Source organism: Microcebus murinus, chromosome 19 (assembly GCF_040939455.1).
Source record: "Microcebus murinus isolate Inina chromosome 19, M.murinus_Inina_mat1.0, whole genome shotgun sequence".
Lineage (NCBI taxonomy): Eukaryota > Metazoa > Chordata > Mammalia > Primates > Cheirogaleidae > Microcebus > Microcebus murinus.
The window spans coordinates 14,761,386-14,772,533 of record NC_134122.1 but is presented as its reverse complement, the minus strand read 5'-3'; the positions used below and the strand labels follow the sequence as shown (position 1 = coordinate 14,772,533).

The window sequence follows — 11,148 nt, the reverse complement described above, 5'->3', positions numbered from 1 at the left end:
AGGCTGTGGTCAGAGGGAAACAATAGCATAGTGCTTTGATTCGATGAGGATGATGATATTAACTTGTACTGAGGCCCTCCTATTTATAGTCATGTATTATCTCATTTAATCATCACAACAGTCCTCTGGGATAGGTGGTGCCATTAGAATCTTAAAGACAAAAAGAATGAAGCTTAGAGAGATTAAGCAACACATCACACAAGGTCACACAGCTGGCAGGTGGCAGAGACAGGGCTCAAACTCAGATCGTCTGAATTTTAAAGCCCATATTTTTGAACACCATGCGATTCTGATGAGCTCAGCATCAGGTACGTTTGGAAATGTCAACATTCTGGATAGAGCATCAAATTACCAAGATGATATTGCATTATTTTCCCCTTCAATCAACCAAAATGACAGTTCTTGCACTGGCCCCCGCTGTCCTGGCTCTTTGTAATCACCCAGCATCCCTGCAAGTTTTTGGCATTCCCAGCAGAGCCGAGGCACCAAGCCAGGACAAAGAGCCAGGGCTGGGGAACCACTTAATAATTCCATGCAGATGGTTACTTCAGCCCGTTATTGAACTTGAAGCATTATCACCCTAAAGTAATGCAAACAGACAGGGTTCCAGGCACTGCGGTGGCAGAGATAGTTTTGTCCTCTAGGATTACAGAAGTGTATTACTCACAGATTTTTAGAAACTGAATTTATTCTTTTATAAATCACAAGACAACATGAGCTCAGGATAGATGGTTGAAAAATTCAGAAAATTAAAAAGGAAAATATCTCCCCCAAATCTCCACTCTAGAAACAAACACTGTTAATATTTTTGTGCATCTATTCATCATGCATTAAAAACATTGCTGATTCTTTTCTGATTATAAAAATAATACATACACCTTGTAGGACCACTGGAGAATACAAACAAAACATTTATTATTATGATATCCATAGGCAGTCACTATCAACATTTTGGCATATGTCATTTCAGTGTTTACGTGAATATGTGTACATAGGGGTATATATATGTGAACACATCAAATTTGAATCACAGTATTTTTCATTGAATTCCTACCATTATCATTCCATGAGATAATTAACATGATCAAGATCACATTGTAGGGCCTGTAATTCCAGCTATTTGGGAGGCTGAGGTGTGAAGGATTGCTGGAGCCTAGGAGTTGGAAGCCAGCCTGGGCAACGTATGGAGATCCCATCTCAAAAACAAACACACAAACAAATACAAAAAAGGAAGTATAAAGGTGAAATGCTTATTTTAGTTTTCCATAGTTAGGTGAATATCTCAACACCATTTATTGAGTAGTCCATTCTTTCTGTACTGATTTGTAACACTTTCTCTGTCACAGCTCAAATTTGCAAATATGTTTCGGTCTATTTTGGGGGTCTCAATTTTCTTCTGATGTCTTAAGGCTTTACAATAGGTTTTGATATCTTGTAGTTAGGTTCTTGCTACCTTGTTAATTTTCCTCAACACTGTCTTGCCTACTTCTGGCCCTTTGTTCTTCCATGTAATTTTTGAATCAGTTTGTTGATGTTTATTTTATAATCCTCTTCCCTACTGAGATTTAAAGTGGACTGTCATGGAAGAGAATTTTCACCTTTATGATACTGAGTCTTTTTACCCTTGAACATGGAAGATTCATTTTTTTCAGCTCTTTTTTTTTTATGTTGCTTAATAATGAAATGCAAAACTAGTTAACTAATTAATTCATTGTCTTAGGTGACACAAAATAATAATTTTCTCCTCAAAGTTTTTTTGGGGCTATTATGATCATATTTTAAGTTTGATTAATGTCATATAGAAATGCTACAATTCTTGTATGTTTTATCTTGTTTCCAAAATCCTGCTCTTATTCATTTTAATAGGTTAGCTGTGGACTTGCTTGCATTTTTATGTAGGAGATTGTATTGTCTGAAAATAAAATTTTGTTTCTTCTGTTTCAATTCTTATACTTCATTAATTTTTCTTATCTATTAAATAACTAGGCTAGGACCTCCCAGAAGTAGAGATTGTAGGCATCCTTGTTTTGTTCTTCACTTCACTGAAGATGCCACTAGAAGTTCAACTGTAAATGTGATAATTGCTGTAGATTTTTAATAGTTACTGTCTAGAAGGTTAGGAAAATATCCTTCTACTCTTAGTTTGCCAAGAAAAACAACATAGGTATGATGACTGCTAATTTTTTTTTCAAATGCTTTTTCTCTATTCATTGACATAGTAGTTTTCTCCTTTAGTTTTCTCCAAGTAGTTTTCTCCTTTAATCTGCTAATTTGGTATACTATATCAATGAATTTTCTGATACTGGGCCACATTCCATTTTGGAAGTATACCCTATTTGTTCATGATGTATTTTTATTTAGAATTTTTGTACTTGCGTTCATAGGTGAGATCATTCTAAAATTTTTTTATTGTATAATTTGTATCTAGTTTTGGTATCAAGGTCATACAATCCTTATGAAATGAGCTCTAAAACCATGTTTATAAAATAAGGATTATCTGTTATTTGGTAAAATTCACCTATAAAACTCTCTGGGCCTGTTGCCTTTGTGGGACTGGGAGGGAAATAAAATTCTATATTAAAAATTAAAGTTTTGCAATAGTTATTGACTTGCTTTTTTATTTTTAAATACATTTTGATAGTTTTTAAGAGAAAATTATCCATTGTGACTAAATTTTAAAAATCTTATTATATTGTACTCCCTTTTCATTCGTGTCTCCCTTTTCATTCATAATATTACTCCTCATGAGTGATTTTCATGAATCTTGAGAGGCTTGCCTTCTTACTTTTTCCCCCAAGGAATCAGCTTTTGGTTTTGTTGATCCTCTCTATTGTTTCTTAGTTTTCTATTTCTTTTCTTTTCTTTCTTGAGAAGGGGTCTTGCCACCCTGGCTGGAGTGCAGAGATGTGACCACAGCTCATTGCAGCTTCCAACTCCTGGGCTCAAGTGATCCTTCTGCCTCAGCCTCCAGAGTAGCTAGGACTATAGGCACACAAGATGACATTTCAAAACAACAACAAACAACAAAGAACCCACCCATGTTCTATAGAGCCTTTTTTCCCCCTGCCTGATACGAAGCACCTTAACTGTGCAGTCTAGAAAGTCAGTATAATAAAGAGGCTAAATGTTGATTCAAATTGCCTGGATTCAAGTGCTGGCCAGGCCACTTAGTAAATGTGGGAGTTGGGGCAAATAACTTAATTAATCTGCACCCCAGATTCATCTTCTGTAAATCAAGGCTAATGAAATCATGTTTCACAGAGTTATTGGGAAGTGTTTTGCACCTAGTTGTCATTCAAGAGATAGTACTAATTTTTATCAATCTAGCTACTGATTTTACTCTGTATCTTTTTAACCTGCTATGTTCTGTTAGTAAGAAAAACCTCTGGGTTTTGGGAAAGTAAAGACCCATGTTCCAAACAGCTTTGTTATACCTGTGTCCAAAATATTTTCATCTCTCCCTCTCTCTAAGTCCATGCAAACTCATACAGAACCGACACAGGAATCCACTGTCTCGTTTCAAATTATACACACAGGTACAGAGATGGTCACAAAAACACACTCAGCCTAGCACAGAATCTGCAGATCTGCATAGTCCCCATGAAGATGGATCCATCGCCCACAGATGGAGATGGGCTCACCAATGCCACTCGAAGGCTGGCAGCCCGCTGACAGACCACAAGCCACCCCTAGTACCAGCCCCACGCAAAGCATCGCCACCGGCTCCAGACTGGGCAGGGGCCTTGTTCTTACTTCTTTTAGGTTGGTTTTATTTTAGTGTTTTGATTGTTGTTCTTCTCAGAGTTATCACCTGCCCCTCTTTCTGGCTACCCAGCCCCCTAGCCGGCCCCCCAAGCCCGCACTGCGCACGCGCCCCGCGTCCCTCCCCCTCCCGGCTGTACCAGCCTGCGCTCCCGGGCGCCGGCGGCGGCGGAGATGGAGGCGCGTCACGAGCGCTCGGCCCCTTGAAGCGCCGCTGGCTGGAGCCGCCTCCCTGCCTGCCGCCGGCGGCGGGGATGGAGTAAAGGGAGCCCCGTCGACCTGCCCGCGGGGACCGGCGATGGAGTTAAAGCAATCCTTGTCCACACACCTGGAAGCCGAGAAGCCGCTGAGGCGCTATGGGGCTGTGGAGGAGACGGCGTGGAAAGCGGAGGGACTGGGGAGAAGTGAGTACGCCGGCGGCGGGCGGGGGACCGTCGGGGACCGGTGCGCTGCGGCCGGTGGTCGCGGGCGCGCGGGGAGCGCACGGGGCGGACGCGGGGAGGCGCCCCCGCGGCGGGGCTCTGGGCGCCGGGGGAGGCGCGGCGCGGCGTGGCGGCGCGCTCTCCCCGCGAACAAAGGGGGCACCCTCCGGGCTGGGCTTCCCGGGGAGGCTCGGGATCGGCCGGGCTGCTGAGCCAGGAGCCTGGGCTGCACTCGGGAGTCCCGGCTCCGTCAGCTCGCAGCTGCGCCTGGGAAGCGGGGCTTTTCCCGCAGCCTTGGGAGGAGGATGCTTTCCCCGCCCGGGATGCGCCAGGTCGCTGGGGCCGCAGGTCCGTCCTGGAACGCGCCCAGGTCCCTGGAGAGGGGGAGTGTCGCTGGGGTGGGTGCCTCTTGCTGCCCCCCAGCGCGAGGTTCGGGGCGCACCTGAAATCCCCAGCTTCCCTCCCCCGCCTTCTCTGGGTCCGGGCGGGCGGCGCGGGGGAGGATTTGGGGAAGATGAACCGTGAGCACATCCTTCTCCTTTCTCCCTCGACTCAATTCGAGTCTTTGGTGTGGGGACGGTCCTAGAAGGCGGTTCCGAAACTGCCTGGTTGTATTTACTGGTTCTCTCCGTGGTGTTTTGGTGTTAACGACATTTCCAAACAAACGAAGCGTTTTCATTTTTAATTATTAGGACGGAATAGTTGAAACTCCTGCCCTCGAAGTGTAGAGGCAGCGTGGGGTGGTGGTGGTGGCTTCAGGGTCACCACTGTCCCTGCAAACCCAGGGGGCCTCCCAGTGACCCTAGCGTGTGCCTTCTGCTAGACTGGGAAAGGCCCTCTCGTCCTTGTCGGGGACCCTGCAGCTTTCTGCCTAGCTCTGGGTCACTGTGCTTACTTAGCTGTGTTCCCCAGCACCGATCTCTAAGCTGTGTTGGGCTAAAGTATTGTGAATGTGCTCTTTTCCCGTCTTCACCTGGTAGAAAACTGTGTGTGTGCCCGCATGTGTGTGCTTTCTCTATACTTGTAATTATGAATTGAGAAAAATCTTCCTAGAATGGCTCAGGTGTGTTCTGATTCTGATGGATTCAAGTTGAGATCGCAACCAAATGTCTTAGTTCCTCACCTGCTATGATGGATACTATAGGGCTCCCAACCTTTTTCCTTCTTTTGTTTTTTCTTTCTCCTTTTTTTTTTTAAAATCTTGGTCCTGCCTTCTATGTCATCCTTTCCAAACCCTTTGGCATAACATCAGGGCTGAAAGTCTCCATTTCTTACAAGCTCCAAATAATATCAACAATTTGCTGCCTTTCATTTGCTAGATTACCATGTACTAAGAACTTCACATGCATCATCTCATTTAATCCCCCAAATCACTTCCTGAGGTGAGTATTACCACTGTCTTTGCACAGATCAAAAACCTAGGGCCTTGTACTCCCATAATATTCTGAAATAATAATAAAAAATCCCCTAGGGCTTGTTAGATCTGATAAGTGGGAGAGCTGGGATTTGAACCCAGATTTGTTGGTCTCCAGAGCCCCTGCTTTTAATGAAAAGGTTTTTTGCTTTCATGGTTTCAGGAACCTTCCTAAGTCTGTTGAAAGAGTCCCAGATCATGGTTCAGTGATTTTATAAATATATGGCAGCCCTGTTGGTCTCTGGAGCTCATAGTGGGCCAATGCTGGGTTCACGCAGAGTAGGAGCTGTTCAAAGAATCACTGGTTTGAATCCTCGCTCAGTCCCTTGCTGGCTATGTGACTTTCAGAACATTTCTAACCCTTATTCTGCCTCTGTTTTCTGAAAATGAAGATGATGGTGGTACCTGCTGTATGGCTTTATTGTGAATATCAAATAAGACAGCGTATGTAGAGCTCAACACATAACAGTTGCTTCTATTATGTTATTGGTACAACATGTACAAAAGGAACCTGCTTTTATCCTCTGCAAGGAATTGCATAAAGCAACACCCTAGACTAAACAAACCTACAGTGTTGGTCAGTTCCCCAATAACTCTCTTCCATCTTTTTATTTTCTTGCCATTTTATTAGGAGAATTTCAAACCTGTAGGGAAATTGCAGTAAGGACCCACTGTGTAGCAGTCTAGCTCCTGAAATGTTTGTACTTGTGAGTTCTAGGTGCACACTGTTCAAAGTTTGGCAGAAAGGCTTTCTCATCCTCTCTGTTCCAAACCATCAAAGACTCTGAGTCTTGCATCCTAGCCAAGTACAAGAGCACGGTTTCTATCTGCTTTTGCATGGATTCCACAAATCTGTTTTTTTTCCTTCCCTTTTTACCTATTCAAACTTGAAATCTTCTTAAAGTACTGATCCCACTTTTGAATCTTGCATCTGGCAAGTTCCGATCTCTAGACTGTTGTCTGCAACCAGGCATTTTTTGATCAAAGCTTTCTTGGAACACTCTTTCAACTCGAGGAGTATCTGTGAATCCATTCTACAACGTCTGGGGCCTCCATTTATTTATTAATGAAGTGTGAAAATTACTACTATTGTTTCTATGGCATAACATTTGCCAAGGCAACATTGGAATGCATGAAATGCTCCTTAAAAAGAAGGCATGCTCTCTTTAATTTCCACACATATTTAAAGATTTTATGTTAAACACTGAGTATGTGTAAAGTTAAAAGAATTGTAAAGGGGAGAAAGATTGCAGAACTGATCGTTTTTAGTTAAGGTTATGTTAACGGCTATTTCTAGTTTTAACTATAGTTTTTAGATAAAAGACATGTAATGTGCTATAGTAATAGTAATAGTATTAAAGAATGGGAGTTTTGAAGTCAGGTGAAATGAGTTCAAACCAGCTCTAAAAGCTTGTAGGTTTGTCACCCTGGGAAAATTGTTGAACTTGTCTGTGTGTCAGTTGCCTCATCTGTGAAATGGGTATAATAGTAGTAATGAACACTTGGGTCTCTGGGAAGATTAAATGAGATCATGCATATAACAAATTTAGCACAGTGCCTGGCACACTGTAAGCACTCAATCAATGCAGAATGATTGTCATTGTAGGACAAAAGAGAATGGCACCCAACAATATTTGAGGAGATTATTCCAAGCTTGTCCGTTACAGCTTTTTATTGCTTCTGTTTCTTTGTACATTCTGGATAACGACTACTGTGTCTGTACTGCCTTCCTCATGTAGAGAAAGGCTTTTGCATCCTTACAAACCTAGTATTTTCTTGTTTGAGAAAGATTCCAAGCAATTGCTCCCATCCATGGGTGATGGCATTTTTCTGCAAGCAGTGAGGTTTGTTTTCCTCAGTTGGAAAATGTATGGTGACATTTCAGTGTGGTTAGATATATAAAAATACTGCTTGCAACAGACTGTAATTAATTGAGGGAGACACAAAGACAAGGTGCCTTTTGAAAAAGCGCAGAGCTTTTAAAAAATACAGTTGTCTGTTGTTGTGGTCATTTCTTGGTAGATTGGATGTACCCTAAAAGATGACGGAGATTTTGGACAGAGGAAGTAGGGGAGGAGGGGACAGAAGGGAAGAGAATACCAGGACAGGGAATAGCATCAACAAAGCCACAGAGGTAGAAATAAATGCTCTGTGAGTAGGAGATTGGAATAAACTGGAAAGCTCAAACAGCAATCTTTCTATAAACCCAGGGGAGATGATTCTTATTTAAAAGTCCAAGGTTGTGTACTCACTAGCAAGCAGATCATTAAACTGCCCAATGTTTCAGGTTAATAAACAGTGTGGAAACTGAAATAATATGAATTTGTTGGCACTGTATATAATAGATTCTTGGGTGAGGTTTTGTATTATCTTCACCTGTTTGATTAAGCATGCTAATTTTATTATTTTGTTTTAGCATTATTTTTTAAATATAGAAATCATATGTTTGCTTTGTAAAAAATTGAAATTTGTCTGAAACCTAAAAATGAAAAATGAAAAACAGCCATCTTCTGCCCCCCAAATCCCATTTATTCATTCAATAAATAGGTATTGAGTGCTCTATAACTGCCAGGCAGTGGTTTATAGGCTGCTTTCAACCAGCTGTAATTAACTGAGGGAGACACAAAGACAAGATGCCTTTTGCTATAGTGTTGAGCAAGACAAAGTCCCTGCCCACGTGAAGTTTCTATTTAGGGAAAATCAGGACATAGGTTGAGAGTGAGGGTGTCCAATAATACATTAAGCAGACAAGTAAGACAGTTCAGATCCTGATAAGTATTGCATGAGAATTAAAAAGGAAGGGATATTTTTCATCTGATGTTTAGGAAATGCTCCTCTAAGGAGGTGACATTTCGGTGTAAATAGCAGGAATCCAGGCAGTAAATGTAAAAGCCCTTGGTGTGTTGGAGGAAGAGACAGAAGGCCAGGGTGGCTGGAACCCAGTGAGTCAGGGAGACAGTGGAGATGAATCAGAGACGAGCCAGACTAGGTAGGGCTTTGTAGGTCATGGTTAAAAAAAAGTCTGGAATTTATTCTCATTGCAGAAGAAACTGCTGAAGAATTTTAAGCAAGCAACTAACATGAGCTGGTTTTGTTTTCAAAAGGTTACGTTAGCTACCGGGATGGAGACTAAGCCATACAGGAGCAAGTGAGAATCAGTGTAAACAGCATTCCATATAGTCCCTGGTTCTTTCCTAATTCATTCCGTTTTGGATAAGTGTTGGGAATTTCACTGAGTGTGAAAGAGGTGACAAGAGTGAAGGCCACGTGGGCAGTCTTCTGGGAAACTGAGCACCTGGCGATATGGTTGGGATGTTTGACTTGTCCAAATCTCATGTTGAAATTTGATCCTCAGTGTTGGAGGTGGGGCCAAGTGGGAGGTGTTTGTGTCATGGGGGCGGATCCCTCACGGAATGGCTGGTTGCCCTCCCCATGAGAGCCTGGCACCCCCTCCACTTGCCATGTGACATGCCTGCTCCCCCTTCACCTTCCACCTTGACAGGAAGCTCCCTGGAGCCAGAGTAGATGCTGGCATGATGCTTCTTGTGTAGTCTGCAGAACTGTGAGCTGAATTAGCCTCTTTTTTCAGCCTCAGGCATTCCTTAATAGGAATGCAAAACTGACTGATACAGCTGGTTAAGAACTCTCCCTGGGTAGGTAAATGACTGTGTAAATTATTGCAGACCCATAATAGCAGGGATGTAAAGATTATGAATATGATGGGATCTTGTATGTACTCTGAACAAACCCAATTATTTACATTTCTCTGTGCTTGTTCATAATTTTATGTTTCATTCTTGCAAGAATTTTCTTCTTTTTTTGCTGGGTAGAATGGTAGGGAGTTTTCTTCTTATGTGTGTTAACCAAAGGAAAAAAATCAGTCACGCTTATTCTTGGTCTCTTATTTATTATTAAACACCTATTAATAATAATAGCAGTTCAATGAGTTTTAGCTATGAACTTGAACTTATTGAATTCTTATAACAATCCTATGACATAGGCAGAATTATTATTCCCATTTTACACACGGGGAAATTGAGGTGTAGGGAGGCAAAGAAACCTGTTGAAAGTGATAAAACTACTGTGTTTCCCTGAAAATAAGACAGGGTCTTATATTTATTTTTCCTCAAGAAGACACCCTAGGGCTTATTTTTAGGGGATGTATTCTTTTTTTTAAGTCTGGTACAACAGTCTACATTTATTCAAATATAGTTAAGTCGTCTTCTTCTGGAACATCATCATAACTCTCCAAACCCTGAATTCCATCCTGAATTTCTTGCGACTCTATTTTCTTTAGAACCATTGGCCCCAATCTCTCATGTCGAGCAATAGAGCTCTCATGGGGCAGATGAGAAGGGCTGCTCATTGTCTTTACAGCTCCTCGAAATGCATGGGTTGTGCAGATACGCTGCATAGCCACGCCCATCACTAGGTCTTATTTTCTGGGTAGGGCTTCTATTGCACAAATTATTAGAAATCCTGCTAGGGCTTATTTTGTGAGGAGGTCTTATTCTCGGGGAAACACAGTAGTAGGTGGCAGACCTGGAGCCTGATTCTAAGCCCTCCCTGACTCCTCATGTTCCTGTCCAATGTCTGTTATTCTGGGGTCAGTGCTAGATGCTGCAGAGATTAGAGATGGAATAAGACCCAGTATGCACTCTCAAAAAGCTTAAGATTTGGGGAGTGGGAGACATGGCTATAAAGAACACCATAACTTATTATAGCAGTAGAATGTAACACACTCTAAGTGAGATTACAAGTGGGAAACGAGAAGAGATTGGCTCTTACTGGGAAATTCCAGGCCAACAGCAAAGAGAAGGAGTGTTTGCACTGGGCCTGAAGGCTAAGCAAAGTTTCAGAAGGTGAAGAGAGGACGGAAGGGCATCTCAGGTGAGCTGCCAGCCCTGGGCAGGGAACTGGAGCTATCAAAAGCCAAGGTCCAGGCACTGGCTTTCCCTGCCCTGTTTCTTTCCTCTTGGCTTAAAGCAATCTGGGTCTGTAGGCTCTTCTGTCATGGGACTCTGGGTCTGTCTGGTTCATTCCTGTGAATCTGTCATCTGGATGAGCCTGCGGGTTGGAAGCCAGCACAGGCAGAAGTTCTTTTAGTGTAGCCTTTCAGAACACCACTTGAAAGCAGTGGATACTTGCCATGCAATTCATCATTGCTTCACTGTTCACATGTTGAATAGGCTCGAGTGCCTGCTATGTGCTAGCTTTAAAGGGACAGAGATGGAGAGGGCCCAGACCCCACCCTTAAGAAGTTCTCTGTCCAGCTGTGTTCCATTTCTCCCTGTGCTGCTTTCCAGAACTGTGGTCTTGGGCAATTTGCCTAACTTCCCTAAACCTCAGTTTCTTCATCTATAAAATGGGCATAGTGATTCCTTTAATCCCTATGCTGGAATGTACATGACATTTATATGTGTGTGTGTGTGTGTGTATGTGTGTGTAACATTTAGTGACATGCAATATTAATGCTCAGCTCAGTTTAGCTGACAATATTTATTAAGAAATGCCCGAGAGGCTGTGTGGGAGGAGCTGGTGGTCAAAGTA

The 11,148-nt window shown here is 42.5% G+C and overlaps 1 protein-coding gene across 1 annotated transcript in view; it reads left to right on the top strand.

Moving 5' to 3' along the window:
• Positions 1-3,906: 3,906 nt before the first annotated feature.
• The window catches only part of BMERB1 (bMERB domain containing 1), a 107,135-nt gene continuing 99,893 nt past the window's right edge, over positions 3,907-11,148 (top strand). The window contains exon 1 of the mRNA XM_012790218.2: positions 3,907-4,166. Coding sequence (XP_012645672.1) covers positions 4,061-4,166 — 106 coding nt within the window. The 5' untranslated portion in view covers positions 3,907-4,060. The remainder of the gene's footprint in view (positions 4,167-11,148) is intronic.